The 27,958-nt window shown below is 39.9% G+C and overlaps 1 protein-coding gene across 1 annotated transcript; it reads left to right on the forward strand.

Annotated features, from left to right (window-relative positions):
* adipor2 (adiponectin receptor 2) lies at nucleotides 1-26,394 on the forward strand. The gene is made up of 9 exons (XM_046378856.1): nucleotides 1-154; nucleotides 11,735-11,806; nucleotides 11,898-12,164; nucleotides 20,841-21,014; nucleotides 22,117-22,288; nucleotides 23,154-23,340; nucleotides 23,507-23,694; nucleotides 23,934-24,127; nucleotides 24,275-26,394. Exons 3-9 carry the CDS (start codon nucleotides 12,078-12,080, stop codon nucleotides 24,401-24,403), a joined length of 1,131 nt encoding a protein of 376 aa, XP_046234812.1. The 5' UTR covers nucleotides 1-154; nucleotides 11,735-11,806; nucleotides 11,898-12,077; the 3' UTR covers nucleotides 24,404-26,394.
* Nucleotides 26,395-27,958: the final 1,564 nt, after the last annotated feature.

Genomic DNA, 27,958 nt, shown 5'->3' on the forward strand with positions numbered 1-27,958 from the left:
GTTACGCAGTGATTGCCTCCCTCATACGTCCAGTCAGGTCTAGCGACAGTCAGAAACCCTTCAGAGTAGAGAGAAGAGCAGCTTCTACAACTCTGGCTCAACTGCTAAGTTATACGACAACGAGGACGGATTCTCATTCAGACATCGGGACTTTGTAAGTAATATAGTTGACATTGGCCATTGTTTATTGTTGTTCTATCTTGTTTCAGACTGTTGAATTCATCCAGGACTTTCCTGCCATAACGTTAGCGACTCTCTGAATGTAACCTGCCAGCTAGCAGCTTTGCTATCCAGCTAATTCTGGCTGTCAAAACAACCGAGAGAAGCATAATCTGCTAGCCACTATGAAAGCGCAGCTTTGCTCTCTTTGCGAGGCATTATCACTTATATGGATGGAATATTTGGTATGTTTAAATGCATGTCGGTGGATGTGGTAAGATGTCAAAATAGGTACAAGCTCCGTTTAAGAGTTATTTGGCTTCTTTCGTATTTAGCAGCTGGTGTTAGCGGACTAGCCACCTCGCTAGCTCGGTGTAAACAAACCATCGTCAGACTCTGTCGATTGGCTGCCGTCTGCTTCTCATTCACTTGTGACAACACCGCTTGGGTCAGATATAAGGTGACACTGTGCACCAGCTTGAGACCAAATAGATAAAAATGCTCTTTTGTGTGTGTGTTTTGTTGAAAGTATACGAATTGTCGTTGTCAACAAGAACGCAGTCTGGCTGGAGTTTTGAGTTTCTTTGTCTGGCTTGCTCGCCACTGTTGTGTTGACTCCTCGGCACTTTGTGTTGAGCATTGCTTATTGTGGCTCAGTTTGCTGCTGATTTATATGCGAGTGTAAGCCTTTGCCTTTGTAAGCCTTTATTATATTATTAAGAAGTTGTTGTAAATGCTGATTCGTCACTTGATAGCCTTGTTTTGACTCAACTTGGTTGATCTTGTTTGCAAACACGTTTTGGTATCTAGCTGTGTTATGTACTAATGCTGTTGAATCGATCCTTTTGTCTATGCAGTAAATATGAAATAAACAACTATGTGTCAGTCTGAGCTAGTTTTTCGATTTTTCAGTTTTTCGATATGACCATCAAAGACACGATGTCCCATTATGAACCTAATTCGTAGGGACTTTACACATTTTTCACACTGTTAGCCATAGTAGAAAATCTTTTGTATTGACTTTTGTTAAGCACGTACTCAAAGAAGAAGCTATCATTTTCGTTATTAAGCAGTCAATATATCCTTTCTGCAAAAAGGGCTGCTGAGAGCGGTTTGTTAAACATCAGATACTATTGACTGTCATCACTGGAAAACTGAGCAGTTATAGTATAAATTCTCTCTTGTTTTTACTTTTTTGCTACGTAACATTTTTTCTAGTTGCTCTGAATGCACATATAGCACTGCATGTTTGCCCATCCCATTTCAGTTTTCTTCTCACTGTTCGGTTTGCCACAAAGCATGAGGTCATCTTATAAATATTATATGGGCTGGGTAGCTGATAGCCTGTTTGCCATGAACCCAAACTTTCTACGTACAAAAACACTCCCAGCCGTCTCCTATCTTGAGATTACCCCATGGATATTTCATGGAGCAGCGTCTTAGCTGGTATTTGTGTTGAAATCGGTTTTGCATTTTTAATTAGCGCCTTGTTTTGCAGTTTGACCCTTTGAGGCTTCACAGTGTCATTATTTCAACTTGCAAGTCTGCACCCATGCAAGTTAACAACACCGGAAAGAAACTTAAAACTATGATCTTTAAATATAATTACACATGCCCATCCTGTTGTTATTCTCAAGTTGCTTTTTTGCAGGTCAGTGTACTTCAGTGTCACAGCCCACCCAAGGATGATAAGCAGATCTGTACATCAGTTTTATGTATAGCAGCTGTGTTCTCTGTGTTGTGCATAAAGCAATAACCACAGGACTGCAGTAAGTTTACCACGTAGAGTTTATCTGAGATTCATCTTGCCAGAAAATTTGCAGTAATTTCCTGTTTCAAGATATTGATTTGCAATTACACAAAGAATAAGCTGTGAACTTCCATTGCATGAGCTAATGTGTGCATCAAGTCTCACCCTGCTAGACATGGCTATTGAGCTATAAGTCATATTTTTTTACTGGAAGCACAACTCTCCAGAGAATTTAATGTATAATGAAGTCAGTCTTTGAGTGTGTGCCAGGCAGGAGAGCAGCTAAACATAGCTTCTAAGAATAGTAGAGAACTGTCAGAGCAAAATTGATTGATCATAAGTAGCTGCCTCTCTGTTTCTTTCATATTCCTCTTCTTGTTTCTGGCTGTTCTTTCTTTCCCTCTCTCACAACAAAAAAAGCCTGTTTGCGTGTGGTGTATAACATGCAAAGAATGAAACACACCTTTGTCTTAAATGGATTGTGTTTGTTGCCAAAGTGAACGTGTATACACATGACAACACTTGCAATACGCCCAGCTAAATAAGCATGGCATTAGTTAATCACTTTGTCTAGACTCTAGAGCAAAGGAAGCTTCTTTTCCTCCCCAAAAGTGTAAACAGCATTCACATAAAAACTATGTTTCTTTGTGATAAAGAGTGTGTATGCAAGCTACTTCCAGCAGCTTTTATTCATGTTGATTTGTAACTATGTAGGTGTTTGGAAATTTGTCAGTGTATGTGCAGACGTTTGTGTAAATGTGGATTAATACTGTTTATTCCTTCCTGATGCTGATTCCGACACCTGGACTTGGTGTTTCAACCAAGCACCAATCTGATGCCAGTGGCGTTAAAAATTATTATTATGATTGATAACTGGCTCAGGTTAAACTCCTAAAGCCAGAAGTTATATCTTAAATTTAGTTTGTAGCTTTAGGTTCACTTTTCTTCAGAACATCTAGGAGATCTATTTTTGTCTTCATGTGACCCACCTTTGCATTACCACCCAGTGCATGAAAACCACTGCATTTAGCTAGACCGTGTTCACTAGCAGAGCCAACAGTACACTGACCTTGTTGTGGTTTCAGCTGTTCAGATGGTTGGTGGTTTAGAGACATTTAGAAACAAAAACTTGGGGTGGTGATTTGGGCTGGATTTAACCTGATTACTTGACTATGCATTTTTTTTGTATTTTTCCGCTTGCATCTACGGCATTATGTCTGTGTGAAAAACTGTGATTATGGGAACATTTCTCTCTAGTAGAGGCAAAATCAGATCATTTTCTATTTGTTGGTGGGCATGTTTTACCTTCTTCTATCCTCCATGAATTCTGCTTACTTCTTCAAAAGAAAGTTGTGAGGTATAAATGTGACAGATTGTTACATGAGTTCTGTGTGTTTACCTCAGTTTCTTACACATCAAAACCAAACTGCTGAGTTGACTTTGACGGATTGGCCCATCTCATCTGGCGAAGGACACCCGAATGTCGCCTAACATATGTTGAATGTGTGTAATCTGTCATTGTATTTTTCTCTTGTCCTCTGATTGAATTAGGAATGTATTGGGAAGGGGGTGTTGTGGGGGCATTTCTCGTTACACATAATTCAGTCTATACTCACTATTGACAGTTTTTACATATTTATATTGTTGGACTATTTATATTTTTCCCCTCTATGTCTGCCAAGCGTGTGTTCACTTGGTAGTAACTGTACTACGTGGTTGCCTGTTTGTGTACGCTGTGAATGAGAGAACAAGGGTGTGTGGTTCACTTCACACTGGTTCTCTTTGTTTATCTCTCCATCATAAGACTGCTGGCAGCCACATCAGTAACTCGCTGCAGTACCAGGACTGAGTGGTCACCAGAGGACACCCATTCTTAGACAGACAGCTTAGATGTTACATGTAATATAACGAAGCTAGGTGGTTAACTCGATGAAGTAAGATTATTGTCTTTATATTATTTAGTTTGTTCTGTTACCGACAGGTAGTTGATCTGGGTTAAAAGGCAGCTAGGATAGTGGTTTGATACAGGAAAACGTACAAAACTAGCTTTTCTGAGTAATTTTTCTAATGAAGCAAACCACACCCAGATGAAGCTGCAAGTAGGCTAAAGCAAACACTTTTATTACACTATTGCTTGCACTGAGCAGCTTTTAAGTGTAGCTACATGGAGACACAGCATCAAAGAAGTATTTTCAGTAATATCATGGTAGGGTGGGCGTGTATGTGTGTGGTTACCTTTAAGTGCAGGTCTCAGTGCAACTGCATAGTCCCAGTGAACAGTAAAAGCAGTCATGTGGTCCCTAAAGAGCAGGTTTACATCATTGTAAAGCTGTCCTAAACACAAAGGGAGGCCTATTCACCAACCCCCTGCCACAGGAACACACACGGCATAAAGCACAGTAAAGTCAGTCGCACCACCAACTGAACAGTTATCCTCCAGAATGACGGTTCCAACTTTTAGTGAAGACAGCGTGATGTCCAATAGTTAATGGATAGCAAAAGGTCATTGATTGATGTAGTTTAAGTCCTATTTTTGTAAATTTGATATTAAGTATTCAGAACTGATTAAACTCATAATTTTACTGTTGAGCTTTTTTTGGTTCAGAGGCTGATAATGTGCTTGAGTAATTGCTTTTTGGGACAAAACCATTTGGAGAAAAAGAAATAATAATAAAAAAAAGTTATTGACATCGATACTGCTTTTCTTTCTGCCGGAGCAAGATAAGAGGGCTCAAGGCATTGCCAGTCTTCCCTAACGACCGTTCCATACTCACCTTAACCTTTACAGATATGCATCTTTATGTTTGACTTGTGCTGATGTTAGCAGATAGTGAAAAAAGAGGCAGACATGAGAGAAGCCAGTCAGCGTCGCCAAGTTGTTTAAAGGGCAATGTGCGAAATATGTTGTCAGAGGAAGTCTTTATCTTATAATGTACTTCTGGATTTTGGACCGACATTATGATTCTGCTCCCTGTTGTCAGTGTCACGTGGACACTTGAAGTTAAAAAGTGATGTTATTTATAGGAATGCTGATTATTTTGAATTTGAAGATGTTGTCATACAGGAAGTAAATATGGAGACATTCCAAAAGTTCCCACTGATGAATATGAAGCTGGTTTAAATTACGCTTTAACATGTCATTTGGTTAAAATTTAAATAAATTAGATGTCGAATAAGCCTAACTTTTGTCCTTAAGCTATTGTGAAATCTCTCGGCTGTCAAAAAAGAGTAATGAAAAGATACATATCAGTGTAAGCCAGTTTCGATTTTTAAGCTGACATGCTGGTGTAACCTGTTATTAAAACACTGTGTATTCTGTTGTCTGTTATAGGCCTCTAACCTAAAAACCCAGGTGTGAGGTCATAGACAAGCTGAAAGTCACGCCTAAGTTGGATTTCTGTTTTTAGACTGCATCCCTTCATTGTCTTAGCAGCACTGGGTAAACATGCCTTCAGGTAAAGCCCAAAATGGAGCTAAAAGAGTAAATATTGGACTTTCAAAAGAACGTAATGTTAACATTGCTCTGTAGGTGCTGGAGGTGTAAATAAGGAACTGTTTTGCTAACAGGTTCACTATATTATCTGAAAAATATGTCAGTTATAAATCAGTTATCGCAGGTTTAAATAGTTGGTGAAGATTGAACAGCATTTGGTCGATGCCTGTTGTTAACTCAGTGTTACTGTCCTTGCTTTAATAGGTCGTCCTAGTTCGTGTCATTGCTATGATCGTGTGTGTGTGTGTCAGTGTCAGTCAGACAGAGAGTAATGACATAGCAGGTGTGAGGCCATAGGCCATATCTGACCAAGTGGCACAGACACTGCGCACACATTCATAGGGAATAAGGCTTGTTGCTTGACAGCAACTAATATTCACAACTCAAGACCTGTAACATTGCTGTTGATAAAGGTCCTATGCAGTGTGTCAAATCAAAAACCTGTATTTTGGCATTTTTAGTTAAATGTAAAGCAGTGTAGTCATTGCAATATGCTGTATTTAAACTAAATCTGTGAGAGAAATTAGTTTGACTTTATTACCTAATGAGATTCCTTGCAGACAAAAATGTGTGTTTGAAAAGTTATTGTTTTAACTCGTTGGCATTTGCGGCTCACCTGTGTTGAATAAAGCATGAATCAAAATTCATCTTAGTGTCCAGCAGGAGCCTTTTAATGGGCACTTAACAGAGATTTACCAGTCATGATGGGAGGCAAACGTCCAGCATAGTCAAGTTCTCCATAAAACACATTTCCTCTCTCCTGCCTCTGTAAACCAGGTGTGTTTGCCTCAAATTCAGGCAGCATTCGCCATCATTCAGGTCACCTGTCACCCCTGCCTTTCTCTATTACACATCATTTCCACAGAAAGTGATATATTTGGGCTTTTTTAGTACAGTCATAGCAGTAACAGATGGGCCCGTCAACCCTACAGTGGGTACCCAGTCTAAAGTTGAAGAGCCAGAAGAGGGTACTTCTGCTTCTTTTTCATTCCACTCCCACTTTTTCACAGCTGCACCACTCACACCACTCACTTTTTCACACGAGGAGGAAACACTAGAGAACAAGATCAAGTCAAGTTGACGTTTCTTTTCAGTTTTGTTTTTTTTTTTTTTTCTTTCTTTCTACCTGAGTTCCTGTTAGGCTTGTCTGTCAGTTACAAAAACTGATGTTTTCCAGCTCTATGGTGATGATGATACTGTGGAGTGTAGTCAGCCGGCTGTGTGCGTGTTCTTCAGAGAAAGCGAGAGGAAGTGATAATGAGATGAATACAAAATTGACACGTCACAATAAACCTAAGGAGGTTTATTCATGCCTGTGTGGAATAGTTGATTAATGACCTCGTTAGGGGCTAAACCTTCATGGAACAATCAGAATAAGCAGATGTAATAGTGACAGCTTTGTTGAGTAAATATTATAAATACATAGGGCTATTTGTGCTAGAGCTTTTGCTTGTCTATCAGTAGCCTACCACCTGCAGGCTTTGTTTTGTTTAATTGTTTTTTTCATCATTTGTATTTGCATTTCCTTTTGTGTATTTCACTTAGGGGAACCTGAAAGAGGGTTGAAAGAAAAAAAAAAACTGTTTCAGTTTCCTTGTGATCAGAGGCATTTTTTTAAATGTTGATGTTAAGGAGGCATTTTTTTTTCTTTTGTGAAGGGAATTGTTTATCCAAATAAATAATTTTATGCTGCTGGTAACTGGTTTTCAGACTAATCAGCAGAAGACTTGGGAATTAGTGTCAGCAAACATCTCCTGAGGAGCCAGTTAATGGTTCTCTGGATACCTGCAGCCTCCATGTGAGACTGTAATGCAGTAACCCACACAACCTTTCAAGCTATTTGAAATTAGTATATTTTAGCATCCAGTACCAAATCAGAGCTGAAGAATATATTCAGTGTAGCAGCAGCATTAACACAAACGCAAATGTGTCACAGGCATTCACTTTGCTTTATTTTGTTTTTATGTTTATTAGCTTTCAAAAACCCAGCAACATACTGCAACCTGAAAACCTGTATTACTGAGATCAGGGGTCACATCACAGACCCTGACATTTAAAGATCAATATTAGGATTACAAAACAGTTAAGGTTTTAAAATTGCAGACTCACTATATGCCTCACAGCCTGCAAGACTTGTACAAACAGTGCCTTATCAGCTGTACTGGATACACCACTGCACACTGAGGTTATTGCTGATATTGACCTCTAGGTCAAATCAATAACGTCAGTATTAAAGGATCAATAGCATCCATGGTTTCAAGACAATAATGTGTATTGATAGCATTACTCTTTCAGCCCTAGTACTGGTTCATAATGTCAAGAGAATAAAATACTAAAAATTAAAAGGGGAAGTCAGTGGGAGTACTGAAAGACTTTCTATATGGCTGACGACACACAACCTTGTTTTATGTATTTGGGGAAAGGTTGAAAAAAACGTGCCTGCTGAGCAGTTTCATTAGCCGGAAAAGAGAAGTGCTGCTCCAGGGCACACCAGTAGAGATTCTGGGTGAGGAGAGGTATTTGGTTAATCTCTTCCTTCACCCAAGTTTACCCAGCACGTCACGTCAAGTGAAGTCTGGTTCCTTCAGGGCACTGTTCTGTTTTTATCCTCTGTGTCCATTCATCTCTTTCTTCCTGAGGTTAAAGTGTTGCTTCGGGACAGTTTGATGTTTTATTTTTCGTGAGTTGAAGAAAAACAGAGCAGATGGTGAAGTTGTCTGTGTTATTGGTTTGTTTCATGGAGCTTGATTATGGAAAATGATTGAACCTCACACAGGGACTTTAATAGAGGAAAAAATAAAGGTGTACACGACATTCATATGGCTTTTATGTGCCGAGGAGATCGCGATCATACAGTTGCTCTGCATGAAACATTTGGATGAGTCATTTTACATCCTGTTCTGGACAGAAACAATGTGTCAGCTGTTCTCTCAGAACTGAAACTTCAACATTTGGAGTTGGCACCGACACTGGGAAGCCCCATTTGGTTTGGGTGTGCAAGTCATTTTTTTCCTCTGTGTTACATCATATTTATTGCTTTTTATCTCAGTATGGGGTTGAGATAAAACAGTAATATGGGAATGGGTTGTTCTGTTCTGTATGTTCTACTACTCTTGAATGCGGTGTTCTTAATCAGTGTTTTCAGGTGAATTGTACTGATGATGGTATTTGCTGTCCTCCTACTTCTTTCCAACCTTCACACAACCTTATTGACAAGCAGATAGAAGCTACGTGAACATACCAATAGAGTGATGTGGCCAACTAGATATGCTGATTAGACCAGGCCAATCATGTGGCTCTTCCTTCCTCACGTATTGTAGATAAGGCAATGTAAGATACAGCCAGTAAGGTATGGTGGAAAAGGAGCTTGTGAACATAGAAGAACTATGTTTAGTGCTTTATTGTCCTTTAATGGCGCAAATGGCAAAATGAGTGTGCTATTTTAGGTCAGGATATAGTCTAAAGGGCCTTTGTTGGTTGTTTTGCACTTGCTTTCCTCAGGTTAGAAATTGCAAAGGCCGAGAAAATGAAACACACAGACACACACACACCCACACAATAAGCTGTGAAACAAGTAGGAAACTGACTGTATTTAATGTGTGGATATGCAGATATGTACAAAGTGAAATGGTCATGTATGCCCACAAAACTCTTTTTTAATGTTCCACTGCTTTCAGATTCTTATCAGACCCTCACAGTGCAAAATGTCTCAGCAATTTCAGTTGTCTTGAGAACTGTTTGTTCTTGTGTGGCAAATGTGGCACGAGACGATAGTTGTAAAAAAAAAAAAAAAAAATCCCATCAAAAGTAGTTTATTCCTCTGGCTAATAAGGACCGACATGAAGTCTCACTTTTCATCATGACAGCAAATGAGGGTGCAGTTACTCAAAAAAAGTGTCAGTGTAATTTTCAGCAACAGTCAATTGGGGAGGAAAAAGGAGGGATGAAAAGTGGAGAGATTGATTGGATGATCTCTGAGCGTAGAAGTGTTTCATTTCGATTATAGGACCTGCCCACAGGCCAGTCATCTCAGCTAACCTCAGTCTTTTTTTCTCATTTTTCCAGCACAGAATAGCGGTGCTGTCTGTTGGTCGATGTCACTCGGTTATGAAACCCTCTTTATTTTTCCTGTCGGTCATCTAGTGATTTTCTCAGTCCTTTTCTTTTGTGTCTTCTTTCTTTTCTCGACTCTTTGTCTATCCTCTCCATTTTTTTTAAGTCTATGTCAATGTTCTTTTGCCACTGCATGTTTCTACACTCACAACACACACCTGTTTTGTGAAACAAGTGACTAAAACAAGTAAATAATGTCAGAATATGGTACTTTGTAAAAGTACAGGTAATTTATAATACAATTTACAATACATGTAATTTAAATTACTGTAAGCTATATCGCCTGTTGTTGTTGCGTCTTTAGCAGTACTTCATTGTGGCCCAGGACACATGTGGGTACACACTCCTCAAAGAATATGGTTATATATGGTCTAAACCTCCTCCAAATGTGCTCTGAGTAATTGGATCTCAAATGTGTCCTTAATGCATCTTGAGTGCATTGCACAGCTGTACACTGGGCTGTTCACTTGTGATTGGATCAGTCAGGATGCATGTTAATACCAGGTCTGACCAGGGCCTTGGTTTGCCTCCTATACATCGCCCTTATACAGTGTTTGTGAGTATGTTTTAGTCTTGAATAAAGCTATTTCAAAATGATGATTTATGCATGCTCTGTCAGGTGCTGAGCGGCTGTAATGGGAAGAGGCCAACTTTCTATCGCCTTCAACTCTCTGAACTCTGCTATTCAGTTTGATCCCACTGATGTTACAGTAGACTCGGTACAAAAGCACCGCTTACATCACCCTGTTAGAAATGTCTTCTAACACTTGGTGTGTGAATGTTCGTAATTACACACTCAGGTGTGTGTGTGCAGTTGTGTTGTTTTCTTTCCCCTCGAGTGTGTAGTGCCCTAATGTATGTGTGTGGTAATGTAGGGGGATGGTTTAAATTAAGTGGTCCAGTGCTCACAGGCATATTTACACAAGGGTAAGACTCACAGAGTGAAAACTAATTTCAGCAGTGTAAGATATGCTGATATGAATGTGCAGCCTCAGTTCTCATCATTTACGCAACATTAACGCTTGGGCTGTGTGAGTTTTCGGAAACAAACTACTGTAAATATGATCAGGTTTAGGTACACATGAGCATATTTGTCCTCACCACGGCATAATGACTGCACGAGGAAAGAAAAGTAAATTTTCCAAACAAAGCATTTCTTTAGCAGTCATGCTTGCTCAAAATTTATTTTTTTTCTTAAGGTTTTAAGATGTTTAGCATGCCCATTTTTACTCCTGTTGCCATCGTGATAATTTCTTAATGACAATTAATGTCTGAGTTTACAGCTGTCTAGTGTTGCACCCAATCAGTATGTCTTACTGGATAAGACTTTGTTTTTTAATTATGCCAGGCTTGATTTTGGTGGTTTTGGTTTGTCAAGCTGGAATTTTTTTTGATGATTTTTGATGACGTGGTGTTATGTTTCTCTGTCAAGCAGAATAAAAACTGTGTAGTAAAACAGCGAAGTGGTTAGAGACAGATGAACAGGGAACACATCTACTTCCTGCGTGTGTGCATTTCGTGTTCCTGTCCTTGATGCCTCTCTCCACAAAGCATTTACACCATGACAGCAAGTTGGCAGCTCCTAACTGGCTGCCGTGTTAGTAGATCCAGTATTTTATGACCTTGATATCACGGGTTGAAGCGATAGAGATAAAGCAACAATTCAGAAGTGGCTTGAATGAATGGTCTACTGTGGGCACTGTGATATACTATATCTTTAGGACGGTTTGTCTTGTGAGGTCATTCAAGTTGTGACCTTTTCACTACTAGATAATGCCTCCACTATCATACATTTGATCTGGGCAGTCAGGCCCAAATAGATATAGATGCTTGTGCTATGGGTTTATACTTTACACTTAATTTATCAGTTTTAAAGTAATTTCCCAGTCTGAGATCAATAAAGTATATCTATCTATCTATCTATCTAATGTTAATGTTTATTGATTATTGTATTGGCGTGTAGTTTTTTATTATTTGGCTAACTCCTATCAGGGTTATGTTATTGCTTTAGTGTTGTAACAATATTGGGTCAACAGTCATGATGTCCTTGTTGTTTCTTCTTTTTTGTCTTGCTTGCATTTTATTACTGTAATTTCACATTTGAAGATAAACATAATCATGGAAACTAACTCCCCCTCGTGTTCTTTCTTTTTCTATTTCTACCTCTTTCTCTCTCTCTTTCTCCTTCCTACTGCTCCTCTTTTTTTGTTTCTCTCCAGCTTTTTTCCATAAAGTCCTGAGTGAAGACATTAGTCCAGTCCAAAGACTTTAGCCTCCTCAGTGAAGTCCAGGTTGGTCTCCTATCTTATATTGTCACCTTGTCACATTTGCACCCGTTGTGTCCTGTTTAACTTCCATCTACTCCTTTTTGCACTGAACCAGGTTTGCTCTCATTTGGATTAAGTCAGCTTTATCCATCGAGCCTTCTGTCCCGGGAGACCGGTCCAGCCTTTCAAGCTGGACGGAGGGGAGACGAGTGGGCCCGAGGGCCCGGCCTTTGTACTGCGACACAGAACCTCAAACCTCATTGAACACACGGTAGATAGCACGTCTACAGGTCCCATGAGTCCCCGGGAGAAAGGAGACACGCCCATCTCAGGTCCTTCAACAAGTCACCTCAGTACCTCAGAGTGCCCCTCACACAATGGGGTGAGTATCCGACACGCCAACACACACTCACGCTGACATCTGGTTGGTTCAGAGCCATGTGGCGCGGTGTGGGTCGACTGGTCACTCAGTAAAACTATCCTACCAAAACACACACCCTCACATTAATAATTAAATACGTGTTGTTAGTAGGGAAGCAGAATATTCTGTAACTGAGGCTGACCAGCAAAGTCTTTTTGTGTAATAACATAAGCAATACAAGTAAACTAAATACTGGATTTTTTTCCCCCCAAATTAAATTCTGTATGTGGGCGTGACATGAATAGGAATTGATTTTACTTTTTCATTATATTTACAAAGCAGATACACATGTACACACAGAGCGTTGAAGATGTTAGCCATATGCTACACACACATACATACTCATGTTCATTAGAAACAGCAATTAGTGTTGTGGTTTAATCACTTGATTGCAGTGTGTATGTGTGTTTAAAAGATATTGTAGCTTCAGTTACCCTTTGAAGACCTAATATGTTTCCACATATCAAAATGAACATTAAACACTAGAGTTAATTAGACTTGAGAAGATAATCTAACCCCACCAGATTTATATTTAAATTTGGTTTGTTGGGATGATGTGTGGGAGTTTGCTTATGTGTGCCTTTGAAAGACTGCATGGCGATGTTTAGTGCTGCTTTAATTTTCGTGATGGGTGAGTTATCCCCAGCAGTAATATAGTAGTATATAAAACAGTGACACATTGTCAGACTCCAGTAAACAGTGCTGAAATGTAAAGCAGGAACACATTGAAGTATGGCCAGTAAAAAAAAGCACAGGATGTTTTGTTTACAGACAGCAAGCACCATCGGGGCAGAAAGGAGAGCAATATGTATGTCATCAGTTTCTCAGCTTTTACCAACATGTTTCTTGGAACTTGCTTTTGCAGTGTTTTACAATGAGCCTTTTTCTCTAGCTTTTCAACCTCCGCTTATAATCGACACCCTGACCACCTTCAAGGCTTTTCAGACTCCACGATGAGTCATTCTGTGCTAAAGTAATTAACAGTGTATTATGAACGGGTTGGCTCAGCTTCGCCTGATGCTCAGTTTTAGATACACTCGAAGTCTAAAGTGATGTGTACATTGAATGTGTGCGAGATTCACAGCCCCTAAAAATAGGCCTGTTGTGTCCATGTACAGATGTCTTCCTGGAAGGAAAGCAAACACATTTACAAAAAAAAAAAAAAAATCACATCTGTTATTAGAATCGCATGAAGGCAACCTGTTGGACTGATCAAACACATAAGCGAGACACTTTCCCCCAGAGGCAGCATTCCTGTGTTCCTATTTGACTTTGTGTGTGTGTGTGTGTGTGTGTGTGTGTGTGTGTGTGTGTGTGTGTGTGTGCGTGCAGACAAAGCCATCAGTCCGTTTTTCAGTGTGGGCAATCAGCATAGAGCCTTTGAGCTGAAACACAATAGTATTTGTGTGTGTGTATTTTGTCCGCTTGCATGTGTTTGTGTGTGCCCGTTTTACCCGATACCTGAGAGAACGCTCGAGGCCTCCTCTCCCCAGGCAGCAAGGGCATGCTGTCTTCAACACCTCTAAGGCCACTGTTTGAATTTTTCAGCACTTACTGTAGGTGTAAGTGCGAGTCTCGAAATGTGTGTGTGAGTGTGTGGTGCTTTGGGGTTGGTATCACACCTCCTGTTTGCCATCAAATTAGATGGGTTGCCTCTGTGTCTCTTGCAGTTTGGTCTGTATTTTTTGGCTTCTCATTTTGTTTTAAAAGCTACAGGGTGGTTCATTTTTCTTTTCAAAAATGTATTTTTTTGTTAAAAACACTATTTAAAATTTCCTGTTTTTCCAGACCTTTTTTGAACTTTGTTTGTTTGTGTGTCTTCCTGATCACACCCACATGTGTAAAAGAGTTTTGAAAACAATAGCTTTTTAACTGCCAACATTCCCAGCCGCATACTTTAGTATAAAATGTTTGTCATGAGAGTTTCTTGCTCAAAACTTTTTAAACAGATCAGTACCAATTGATGTATTGTAATGATGCCTCTTAGACTAACGCTGTAGTTTTGCATTGGTAATTTGTCCAAGTGCCAAATTTTCAGTGTCATTTAAGTCCAGTCGAGAGATTATTCGATTAAATTTAGGAGATTGTAAGTGTTTTAGAGGGCATTAGCTGTTAGGTGAGTCAGTTTAATTGAAAGTTTGGGCTAATGCAGCTAATAAAAATTAGATTTTCAGGATAGTGGAAAAAAGATCCCACTGACAACCAAAGATGGCCAAAGAACCCAATGAAGTCTAATAATGTTCCCCTATTTTTTTAAATGGAGTTTAACCAGGCAATGAAAAGAAAACATGCGCCTCTAACCCAGAAACAAACTCAGATACTCGAACACATACTGTACACTAAAGACAGATAAGAACAGGAGATTGTCAGCCAAAAATGCAAGCTGTGGAATTTTATTGCACACATACACACAAAACAAGGGAAATACCAATAAACGGTGAACAATGCTTTGAGCTTCTGGACCTTCAAGTCCTCTGCACTGCACATCCTCTCTTTGTGCCGATATTTTATACTATTAACCTCAATGCCCAGTTTCAGGTGGACATCCAGTTTCACTTCCTCTTATTGTACCTGCCATCTAACATTACGATACTTCAGTTTTTCGAGCACCCTTGTTACAGTACTGACATGCTGCACTGGTTCAGACTGATGAAGAAGAAGCAGTCCAGCACAGGTTAAAAAGACAAGATATAACATGATAATTAATGACCTTTAGATGTGCTGACAGGCAGGTTGTGCTGCCTTTGGTCATTGCCACGCTAGCTAACACTCAGTTATAAAGCACTAAAGTATGTTTCCCTAAATATTGACCTACTCCTTTAAACATCTTGAAGAGATTAGTTGAAATAATCTCTCTAAAGGCAGTGATGATCACATCCTCTGTGGGCTTTTAAAATCTCACAACACTGCAGGTGATACCCAGTAAGCAAAAAAGCAACTCTGGAGTGGTTTTAGACAGTGAAGATCCTTCATTTGAGCCCTCTGACTGGATGCTGTGTGATTAATATCTGTGTTGTTTTGTTGCTATGCTAATGCAGATTTTTCATGCCCTCCTCATGGTCATGGGCAAGAACAGAGAGAACAGTTAGTCTCATGGCAGCCTGACCACAGTTTCTGTTTTTTTTTTTTTCTTTAGTCTGGCATGTGTTTGGGACATACTGTCTGTTTTTCAGAGTCCTGGCGTCTTTTCCAAATTGTTTCGGTCCCAAGAGAGCATTGTGCATGTGTGAGTCACATGTCGAATCTCTCCCCGTCTGCACTGTGCAGGGGTTACGGTGTACAAGGGTGAGCTCTTCCCTTTCTGGTCCATTATAAGTTCAAACTCCGCTGTCATTGGTCCGCCGGTTTTCAGCTGTATTCTTGTTGGCTGGCAGCCATTTCCTGGATCCCACCTCTACCAAACTGCCAACACATGACCTTGTTTACATTGAGTGTAGAGTTCGATGTTTCGCTGGTAGATTTTCTTCCTCACTTCCTTTTGTCAAACTTATCTTCTACTCTCTGACTGCAGAGTTTAGCAGAACTGATTAGGACCGAGGTTTCGTTTTTCACACGCGCACACACACGCACAGGTGTCTCAGGTGTGTGTGTGTGTGTGAACAGTCTTTAATCAGGGCTACGTACAGAATGGTTAATGAGTCAGAGGGGAGCTGGATATATGTTTTTTTGTGTGTGTCAGTGTGTGAGACAGAGGGAGAGACTGGTCTTTAGGGGCTTTTAAGAAAAGCTGCCTCATTTACTGCAGGCACAGCGATGTCTCAGGGGATTTTTTTTCCTTGTTCCTCTCTTGTTCTCATGTCTATGTACCATCCAGGACTAGCTGCTTAGCTCGTGCCTGCGCTGTTGTTGTTATTCTCGACTTTGTCCGGCAAACCCACTCTTCCTGTAAGATTTCCCTCGGTATTTTATTCATCATCTGGCTTTCCAGCTGTGCTTATGGTGTTGCTACTTTATAATGCAAAGCTAAAACTTTGCTGTAGTTTTTATTCTATCTTGAGTTGTGTACCAAAGTTGTATACACTTTAACTTTTTGTGGTTTTCAAAGTATGGGTACTGTGCCATTTTGTGAACTTCTATTTAAAGGAATGAATGGAGTTTTTGTTTTTGTGTAATGTATGTGCACAGTGCGTTTACAGAACTTCACGTTTATAAAGGCTTTCGAGACAAAGTTATTAAATGTAACCACAGCACAGACAGGTTTCCTGAGCCTTTTTTTTTACTGAGAAAAACTCTGATAGTTTACACACACACACACACACACACACACACACACATACATACAGGAAACATTGTGCTTAGAGTTGTGAGTAGAACTGAAGTGATTACGGTAATCATTTCATTTGTTAGTGTATCAACAGAAAATAAATTGGAAAATTTTGATAATCAGTTAATCATTTATGTTGTTTATAAATAAATATACATTTATTTTTTTAGTTTTTTATAATAGTAAACTGAATATTTTTGAGTTTTTCAGCTTGGGTTTTGGTAAATTGTGATCAGCCTTTTTCACTTTCTTATTTTTAATATCCCAGGTGATTGATTGGAAAAATAATCAGTGATTGCAGTTTTTGTGCTCTGTATCGTTTCTCTGCATTTGTGTTCTAATAGCGCTGCAGTCAAAGCTAGATTTCAGTGTGAGGTGGGGTCTTAAAGTCATAACAGCAATATGAGTTTACAAGCGTTAAGCAGATCAGTAATGGTCCTCCAAAACTTCGCCCAAAAGCTGAGTGTTTACTTTCATGATAGACTAGTCATTTTAACAAATTGAATGTGTTATCAAATCTGTTTTAAATACATTTCCTGAGTCTTAATGACTTGCTCTGGCATTTCCTTGGAAATCTTTTCCTAGAAAAGTAGATACGGCACTCTGAGATAATAAACAACTGCGATAATGATTGCCCAACACATGTGACTGTGGCTCTGTTTCAGACGAGCAGCCGACCCGGGTTGCGGTGACCTCCACACTGTTTTAGTCATACATGATGAGCTGTCTTATAGTGGGCTGTCAGAGCCGAGGATGGTCACTTCCCAGAGGGATGGGATCATATCCTTAACCACATGTGCAAACATTTTCACACAGAGCAAAATTTGACTCCTCAGCCTCTGCCATAATGACTTGTTGGAGACTGGGCAGTTTGAGTCACGTGTGGCTGACATATTGCTTTCATCCAAGTGGTGTGCGTGTGTGTGTGTAGTATGAGTGCCTGAATGTTTAGCACGTTAGTGTGTTGGTGGTAGACGATGTTTCCAAGAACTGCTTTGCTGCGACACCCTCCCGTCTGTCGTTATTAGATCTGATTACAGCAGCATCAGCTGAGCGATTCACAGCCAAACTCTCTGCATCACCTGCTGCTAAACCTCAACCTCAACACTCGCAGTCTGGATTGAGTTTTGTGCAGCTGAAAACATGTCTTACAGGAGAAAAGCAGTTTCTGTTCTGTCTCTAAAGCTGGCATCTGATTATCTTCAGTGTTTCTATACTCCACGTATCTGCAGGCTCCCATAGCTTCCTCTTAAGTACAACACTCAACACACTGTGTTTTATGTCAGACAGAGACAATCAGATACTAACTAACACCAATATTAACAGCATTTACCAAAACCATAGTTCTCTGAAATGTAATCTCAAGCTAAGAAAAAACTGTTTTCATTGTTTTTAAATGGTTTTCATTTTGCTCAGTAGGATTTTTCCATCAGTAAAGAAACAATTAAAAAAGCTGCACAAAATTTGATAAACTGCCTCAAGTCAGTTGTGGGAAGCGGGTCTGAAGAGTTCAACTCTGAAAATCCCAAAATATTGCAAACTACGTTGGCATGTGGGGTTTACCAGACCTCTTTAGCCTCTGCTTCTTTTGACCAGGGAAGAAGAAGAGTGTGTCTATTTTGTCGTTTTCTCATAATCAAGTATCACCAGGGCAGGTTAGTATTTTCCAGTAAATTCTGCATGTACTTCTTGCTTTGCTTTACTGCCAGTAAGAAGCATGCCAGATCATTTGACAACAGTTTCACCCATCTACACTAGTTTGGAGATAAGCACATATTCTGCCATTTTCTTTCTCACACACCTGCCTTCACACCAATAGTGTGACAGTACAGTATCCTGGTGCAGTAGTTTGTAGTGAGAAGGTGGCTGGTCATAAGTCACATTAACATAAAGGTTGTGGTCTAAATGCCACCCCCTCCACCCCTCTCCCCATCTTTACTTTCCTTTTCTTCTTGCATGTGTTAACTAAAGTGGTGTCTATCACACGCTGCCCCTTATTTTAATGGGTTCTTGAAGTGTTAACAGTATTTTACAGCCGTCGTCTCATCCTGTACGTATTGTGTGAAATAGTATGTTGTGTGTTTGATGCGTATCTGAATGCATCTCCATGCTTCAACGGTGAACATGTGAGTGTGTGTCTGTACATATATGTGTAGATTTCATTATGGTGTGTTGAGTACACTTGGAGGACACCTCTGTTGTCCCCGCCCCCTCTCCGACCCCCCACACACACACACAGGTATTCACACCCTTCAAGAATAGCTTCACAGTCCACGGCGAGACCAGCAGCTCTGAATTAGAGCTTACACCTGCATGACGTTCATGCACGGACACATGTGCGGCTGCTGACACACAAAAACCGCAGAGCACACGTGACTGCTTGGCAGCCACCCAGATGCCTTCTGCTCACATAGTATGCTCAATCACTGATGCTTAACCACACACACACACACACACACACACACACTCACAGTACAGTACAATACAGCACAATAGTTATCAAGTGTCACCTTTATCTGGGCTTTGAAACAGTGGATTTATGAGGTTGTGGTTTTCTTCTCCTTCAGGTGTGATTGAAAATGTATATGTGTGTGTGTGTGTGTGTGTGTGTGTGTGTGTGTGTGTGTGTGTGTGTGTGTCCTTGTCTTACTGCACATCTGCAGACTGAGATTGGTCCTTATGCTTGACTAAACACAGTCTATACACTCGTAAGCAGACAGACAGATGTAACAGCTGCGACTGTAGGCACCTGAAAGTGTTGGCTGTACGCAGAGTTTTGACTGGGTGAGACATGTAAATGTCCCCATAAGAGACATCGTGGTCAACACGCACCCGCACAAAGCAGAGACCTTGCAGTTGGAGTGTATTTTGCTGGTGGGTCTTTAAAAATGGGTTAGTCATGCATTATAAATACAACAGGACTTCTCTCTCTCTCTTTTTCTGCAGTTCTCTTGTCTTTCTCCGTCTCGCTGTGTGTTTTTTTTTCTTTCTAATTTTCTCACTCCTGTCTCTCTTTTGTTCCTCAGCCTGCCCTCCTCCTGGGGAGAAATAAAAAGAATAGACAGCGCATCTTTTCTAATCACTTCCTTTCAGCAGAACATGGGGTGTGTGTGTGTGTGTGTGTGTCTGCGTTGGTGGTGAGGAAATATGTATTCTGTGTTTACATGCATTCTTTTTTAACACGTCTTTGTTGTGCACTATCAGTTTTGTCCACCTGTATCCACTCGCCACATCGCCGCATTTTGGTGTGTGTGTGCTCAGCTCTGAGTGCGGTTCTGTGTGTGCTTGTGTGTCACTTATGATGAATGACTGTGTATTTATCACAAGGCACGAACCATATTAATTCTGAGCCCGGCTCCCCAGCTGTGACAGCTATTGTGTTAAATTGAATTCACACTGTCTGTCTAATCTTCCATTTATAAGATTGGACAGACTGTGTCTGCATCTGTTCAATCAAAAAATTTGCTCTTTTTTTTCCTTTCTTAAAATATACTTTTAATTTCTGATTGTTATGAATCTAATCAGTGCTGAAGTCAGTAAATCTCTTCTCAGTCTGTTCATGTGCATGCACCCTTCTGCAAATCAAAAATCAACAAAATTCTGTTAATCTTTTACATTTTTCCATAGTCACTGATATCGATATCGTCTTTGGCATACTAGTTGTCTGTAATTACTGTAATCTGGAAAGTGTGCTAAAATTGGTTGATACAGAAAACGCAGGCACCTTGAAGGCATGCTAATTCAGTTATCTAACACCTTGCAGCATACACACTGTCACAGTGACAATTGTTTTGCTGTAATGAAAAAAAAAATAAAATTGATTGATAATGAATGATTAATAACTGATCCTGTCTGTAGCTCACGGGCAATACAAGACAAATCACTTGAATCCTGCAGCTGTAAAAATACAAATTTTCTTTATAATCACAAAGTGCATCAGAGGACACCACAACATGATTTGTGATCTTATTGCACAGTTGAATCCACGTCAGATGTCACCGCTCGGCCGCAGCAGGTTACGCAAGATGATCGATGATGAACCTGGAAGGAAGTTCTCTTGTCATGTTGAATCTCATTTGCGTGCATGAACAGGATTATGCAAGCTGGGATCAATAAAGTCACACACATTTCTGAAGTGGGAACCATGTGCTTGCAGCGGGTCCAAATTAGAGTTCACCCGCTGTGTCTTCCAGTTGTACTTCATTCATCGAAAAACAAAATATTTAAAACTCAAAATACCCACAAAAAAATCAAACTATTTGTTAAGCAAAAAGTCCAGGAAGTCCAGGAGAAAATAGCCCAGGTGTCATAAAACAACCAATCCTCCTAAAATCCCACAGCCCTAACAATGTGTCCGTTTCTTTTCTTGTCAGACTGTCCCCGAGTGCGACGAGGACAGAAGAATAGACGAAGAGGATGACAGAGGAGGAGAAGGAGAGGAAAAGGCAGAAGAGGATGAGAAGAGCAGTGATGAAGGCTTCATGGGAATGACTCCGCTGCTGCAGGCTCACCATGCCATGGAGAGGATGGAGGAGTTTGTACACAAGGTAACCAATGCACACATTCTGTAGAGACAACACATGTTAAAATGGTTTCATGAATTTCCTCCGTTTATTATTAATATTTCCTCTTTTTCCTCCGTTCTGTCCCTTAACTGATCCATGCGGATGTTCTGGAGCTCCACATGTTTAATTCCACCACCCACTAAATTTTACAAGAGTAATGTTTGTTTTACAGAGGCCGTTTAACAACAACGCCGAATAAAACCACATAGTAAAAGGAACCAATAAAACAATAAAAATACAATGAAAAGAGACATTTACATCCTAAGTAAACTTCCTGGGCTCCTGTTAAGCATTTTTTTTATGTTCTGCTTTGTGTTTCATGTGGAACATATGTCATAAAAGCCAAATTAGAAAACTTCCAGAATACTTCCAGTAACAATGAGTCAGTCGCTCGTACAAACGAACCAGATTCCTAGTGATTTAAAGCGTTCCTCAGCGTAGTTTCAGAGCGCAAAGTTAATTCAAGTCTGGCATTTTCTTAGTTTCCTCTTCTGCCGTTTGCTTTGTCAGAAACTCTCAGAACATGGTTATGGTCTGATCAGTTTTTCAACATAAATTATGTCCTGTAGGGCTTTCCTTAACCTACTCTGTGTCATTAAATATCTATTATTATTATTCAAAATGAAGAGCAAGCCAACAATAAAGGTTAAAGTGTCTGCTTGTAAGGTGATACTGCTGGAATGTGGACTCACATGGACTGAGTACACCAGCTTGGACTAATAGTCACACACACCCACACACACACACACACACACACTCTGAAAGTCTGCTGAAATTGCAGGTTGTAAATTAGGGAAGTGAATCACTGGAGAGAAACTGTCCAAGGATTGTTTTTCTCTCCTTCAGAGCCACATTGGACTCCAGTTTATTTACATCACTTGACCCTGATGCTGTTCATTTGACGCTGACGCCTCCACTACACGCGCTCATCATTACACACTGTACTCCCCTCTTACACACATACACAAACACATTCGCTAAGCTGCTTCCCATAGAGGGAAATTTAAGAGTAATTTTTTTCATTAACATCTTCCACTCTAAAATTAAATGCGATGTTTCTGTGTGTTCTTATTTAACCAATCAGGTGTGGGAGGGTCGGTGGCGCGTCATACCTCACGATGTGCTCCCCGATTGGCTGAAGGATAACGACTTCCTGGTTCACGGCCACAGGCCACCCATGCCTTCGTTCCGCGCCTGCTTCAAGAGCATCTTTAGAATCCACACAGAGACGGGCAACATCTGGACACATCTGCTAGGTAGTACATCAGTGCACTCCTAACCATAACCTTAAATCTTAATCCTCAAGTTGTCTCCACCGTCACTTTACAAAAAATGTTGGAAACTGATTTATAAACAACACATAAACAAGAGTGCACACACAGCATTTCGGTCAAACAGGGAGTAAAAGGAATATTCAGAGAAATACAAGACTAATGATAGAGAGAAGCAGTTAAAGAAGTTAGTGCTTTTCTGTTTCTGTAATCTCTTTATTCTGTTGTTTCAGACAGATTTGATTATGAAATGGTGTGTAAAATCTCACACTGGCAACAGGCAGCACCAGACTTATTAGCTTTTATAAGCCGTGCCACGATAAGGTCAGGATCTGAGCTACGGCTTTGCATAAGACAACAAAAAAAGGCCTCAAATCCATCAAATTCCAGGGCATTACCTCAGATTTAAGGTTAGCATCTTAGAATTGTGAACCAAAAATTGCTTTTAAGCTGTTTCTTTGTTTACACACTTTGTTTAAACCACAGCAAAGTGTCTCAGTTGTGTGAGTTTCTGCTGCCACCTACTGGTCGAACACAGATACTGCACCTAAATGCCTTTGTGTTTTGCGTGAGGCTGAAGAAGTAGTGAATACTACTGATACTTTCACACTATTGATGCTGTCTTTTTCTTTTATTGTTGCTGTGCATCTTGTTTCAGTGTGTTTAGATTATTTTCGTCGCATCGTTTAAACTGTGCATTACTAAGTCCCAGTGGATGCTACAGTTGCCGTTGACATATTTATGATTGATGATTAATTCAGTGGGTTACAGCAGCATTTGTAGAGGCCTTAATTAGCATTTAATTCTCACTCTGTCCTGTTGTTTATCCCTCCATTTGCTCTCCCTGCAGGCTGTTTGTTTTTCCTCTGTCTGGGTCTCATGTACATGTTCAGGCCCAACATGTCGTTCGTGGCTCCTGTCCAGGAGAAGGTCGTTATCGGGATGTTTTTCCTAGGAGCCATCCTCTGTCTCTGCTTCTCCTGGCTCTTCCACACAGTCTACTGCCACTCTGAAGGCGTCTCCAGAGTCTTCTCAAAGTAAGACCCACATGCTGTAAAACTCACCGATTTCACGTTCAAGAGTCTAGAGTCGAAAAATTGTCCTGGAGAGCTTAAAAAAAACCCGTAAACATATAAAGCCAGTAGGCATCATGGAGTCAGTTCTCTGTCTCTATAAATCCACTCTCTGTTTCTGTGTGTCCAGGTTGGACTACAGCGGGATCGCCTTCCTGATCATGGGCTCATTCGTCCCCTGGTTGTACTACTCCTTCTACTGCTCCCCTCAGCCCTGCTTCATCTACCTGATAGTGGTGTGCATACTGGGATTGGCCGCCATCACCGTCTCCCAGTGTGACTTCTTCGCCACGCCGCAGTACAGAGGTGTCAGAGCAGGTAGAGTGAGATATTTATTTTGTCCTTATAAAACAGCTCTGATGAATATTTTAAGAGACTACCCGTGCAAGTGTGTAACCTGAGGAAACACTTGGTCAAACAAAAAAATATGTACCGTGTTTGTCCCCTGCAGCAGCACAGCTAATGTTAGCCTGCTAGTTTTATGATGTGATGATCATAAACCACTAAAAAAGAAAAAAAAGAAAAACATCTCTCTCTCCTCATCCGTTTGTGTTTAGGAGTGTTTGTGGGTCTGGGTCTGAGCGGTGTGGTTCCCACCCTGCACTTTGTCATCAGTGAGGGTCTGATCAAGGCCACCACCATGGGTCAGATGGGCTGGCTGCTGCTCATGGCGGCGCTCTACATCACCGGAGCCTGTCTGTACGCCGCTCGCATCCCAGAGAGGTTCTTCCCGGGCAAGTGTGACATCTGGGTAAGTAACCAACACACACACACACACGTGCGCTGACTGAAGCTCTCCCAAAGTAGGAGCTCTTTGTTCTTCTTCACATTTTTCTCTGTTTCTCTCTCACACACCCACACGTTTCATTTACTCCTTCTCTCTGTTTGTCTTTGCTAGTTCCACTCCCACCAGCTGTTCCACATTTTGGTGGTCGCGGGGGCTTTCGTTCATTTCCACGGCGTCTCCAACCTGCAGGAGTTTCGTTACACAGCAGGAGCGGGCTGCGCTGAGGATGGCACGCTCTAATGCGCGCACACACGCACGCAGACACGCCCACATACCGACTCACTCATTCACTCACACACATTTTCTGGGGAGGCCCTGGTTCTAATAGTATGCACAGAATTACACACATAAAACCTGAATGGTGCACACACACACAACCCCTCACACCAAGACTAAAGACCGAAGTGGCTTGTCTGATGTGTGTGTGTGTCTGTGCGTGTCATACACAGGATGTCCTCCCAGGGGGCGCTATTAAAAATGACTGACAAGGGTTTTTGTTCTCTTTCTGTCCCTCTTGTCTGTCTGTCCATCGCCTCCTCCTCTGGCTCTGTTGACTACAAGACCACTTCCAAGACGATGTGTTTTATAAACCAGTTTGTTGAGATTTTGCGCTTTACAGGAAGTATCTCCGTTTGTTTTGGAAGGCGGGGGGGGCGAGGCTTTCAAAACCGCCGTTCAGTTATCCCACCTTTCCTTCTGTGTTGAGTTTTGACATTTAAGAGTGGTTTGATTTGAACAGGAGGTGTAATTGTGGCTTTTAAAAAGAAAAAAAACAAACATTTTGGCGGTGTTTTTTGGTAAATGCAGTTTAGAGCATTCAGATGTGAGAAAACAGAAAAGAGAGTTGAGTGGAAACTGTCTCTGGATTTCTTCCATAATTGTGAAGGCAGTGGGGGGTGGGCAGGGGGTTAATAGTCGCTTTTAAAAGTATATATGAAAAAAACTTTTCCATGTAAATAAGATTTCTAAATTTTGGGTTATAGATTTGTATGAAATATATATGAAAAAAGAACAAAAAAAACATGTTATAATAAATAAATATGTTAGACGATAAATCAGTGAAAGATGAGAGGTGTTACATGCTCTAGCAGTGCGACGGACAGAATAATACAGTAATACTGCGGTCGGAGGGAAGCGCTTAAAACAACTTCATGTTTTCTGTATATGCAAGGATGAAAGGCGGATGTGAGAAGGGAAACATCAGGCACAACATCTGAATCTTATCAAACAAACAGCGACTCCCAACACACACTGCTGTTTTGTCTGCAGTGCAGTGGGAAGTAAAACCTTGAAATATACAACAAAGAGACAGCAAATTGACTGTTTTTCTCTTTGGTGCTCCACGTCAGAGCGCTGATCCCAAATCAGATCCGCATTTGCCATTAAAAAACAAATCTTAAGTGAAAACTATGAGTCATGTTGATTTGTTCAATATATCTGAAGACGAAACCAGTTTCCATGTCACAGTTAGAAGCGATTTGTTAAAACACGTGATGGATATCTTTAAGATATTTTTATGAACAAGGCCTCAGAGTCATACATGTATCATTATTGGTAAAACTGCAGTATTATTGCAGTACAGATGCAGTTCATTGTAGTCTTCCTACTCTGAGATGCTTGATAAGATTCACCTCCTCACGGAAACTCTGCCCGCTAACAAGTTTTTTCTTTTTGATTGGATTGTATTTTAATTTGTCCACTGCTGGTTTTTTTTGCAAGCTTTAATTTGACTTTTTGTTTTGTTGTTTTCTGTTATTTATCATTTGTTTCTCTCATTCAGCCAGAGATCTTGTGAGGTGACAGTCGCTCTCACCTTAAAAATATCAAAAATAAAATCCTATGAAGGTGAATTAAACAAGGTGAACTTTTAAAAAATGTTTTCTGATAATACCAAAATCTCACACCTGCACAACGGAAATTCTAACTTAATCATAAACTATTTGTCTTGTAATTTAAGATTGCAAGTTTTGATTTAGCAACAGCTTTTTCTGAACTGGGAGGAAGTTGAATTATGATAGGAGTGATTGGTCTTTCTTCTTCTTCTTCTTTGCATCACAAAGATTTCTCTGTTTTTTTCCCCCTCTTCATTTTTTGTTTATATTAATTTATTTCTCTTGGTGAGCGCATATTGTCTGTTGAAGCACATGTTCCGTTCTGGCGGGAGTGTTTGATTGCAATAGACCTTTATATCTGCTGTATTGTTCTAATAAAAAAAGTTTTTTTGAATCTGTTATTTTGTCTGAGTGGTGGTTAGTAAACGTGACACAAAACTACATGATATAATAGGTCTCTACTTTATTCCTTTTCTTCATTGCTTTCCTCCTTACCTGGAAAAAAAAATCATATTAATTTTCAAATTATTTCTATTTAAATGACACAAGGGAGTGTGTCTTTGTTGTTAAAATATATAGAAAAATGACATTGAAACCACTTATTTAGTTTTTTCATTTTGTATTTTTTTCCCCCAAGCTAATTGCTGTAGTATAACAAGGAGGAGCTCATGAAAGCGTGAGGAGATTTTGGTGACTCTACGCCAAATATTAGTGGAGTTATTGAGTGATATTGACAATTATGAAAATTTGAATATTTTCAAACAAATGCTGTAGTATAACAAGGATGAGCTCATGAAAGCGTGAGGAGATTTTGCTGACTCTACACCAAATATTAGTGGAGTTATTGAGTAATATTAACAATTATGAAAATTTGAATATTTTCAAACAAATGCTGTAGTATAACAAGGATGAGCTCATGAAAGCGTGAGGAGATTTTGGTGACTCTACGCCAAATATTAGTGGAGTTATTGAGTGATATTGACAATTATGAAAATTTGAATATTTTCAAACAAATGCTGTAGTATAACAAGGATGAGCTCATGAAAGCGTGAGGAGATTTTGGTGACTCTACGCCAAATATTAGTGGAGTTATTGAGTGATATTAACAATTATGAAAATTTGAATATTTTCAAACAAATGCTGTAGTATAACAAGGATGAGCTCATGAAAGCGTGAGGAGATTTTGCTGACTCTACGCCAAATATTAGTGGAGTTATTGAGTGATATTGACAATTATGAAAATTTGAATATTTTCAAACAAATGCTGTAGTATAACAAGGATGAGCTCATGAAAGCGTGAGGAGATTTGGGTGACTCTACACCAAATATTAGTGGAGTTATTGAGTGATATTAACAATTATGAAAATTTGAATATTTTCAAACAAATGCTGTAGTATAACAAGGAGGAGCTCATGAAAGCGTGAGGAGATTTTGCTGACTCTACGCCAAATATTAGTGGAGTTATTGAGTGATATTGACAATTATGAAAATTTGAATATTTTCAAACAAATGCTGTAGTATAACAAGGATGAGCTCATGAAAGCGTGAGGAGATTTTGGTGACTCTACGCCAAATATTAGTGGAGTCATTGAGTGATATTAACATTTATGAAAATTTGAATATTTTCAGACAAATGCTGTAGTATAACAAGGATGAGCTCATGAAAGCGTGAGGCGATTTTGGTGACTCTACGCCAAATATTAGTGGAGTTATTGAGTGATATTGACAATTATGAAAATTTGAATATTTTCAAACAAATGCTGTAGTATAACAAGGATGAGCTCATGAAAGCGTGAGGAGATTTTGCTGACTCTACGCCAAATATTAGTGGAGTTATTGAGTGATATTGACAATTATGAAAATTTGAATATTTTCAAACAAATGCTGTAATATAACAAGGATGAGCTCATGAAAGCGTGAGGAGATTTTGCTGACTCTACGCCAAATATTAGTGGAGTTATTG

The sequence above is a fragment of the Scatophagus argus genome, chromosome 22, assembly GCF_020382885.2.
Source record: "Scatophagus argus isolate fScaArg1 chromosome 22, fScaArg1.pri, whole genome shotgun sequence".
Taxonomy (NCBI): domain Eukaryota; kingdom Metazoa; phylum Chordata; class Actinopteri; family Scatophagidae; genus Scatophagus; species Scatophagus argus.

Excerpts from the sequence above, each read along its gene's own strand:
- adipor2 (XM_046378856.1), top strand. The coding sequence starts at position 12,078 with ATGAGTCCCCGGGAGAAAGGAGACACGCCCATCTCAGGTCCTTCAACA. Across the intron at positions 12,165-20,840 it reads AGTGCCCCTCACACAATGGG|ACTGTCCCCGAGTGCGACGA; the intron begins GTGAGTATCCGA and ends TTTTCTTGTCAG. Across the intron at positions 23,695-23,933 it reads GTACAGAGGTGTCAGAGCAG|GAGTGTTTGTGGGTCTGGGT; the intron begins GTAGAGTGAGAT and ends GTTTGTGTTTAG.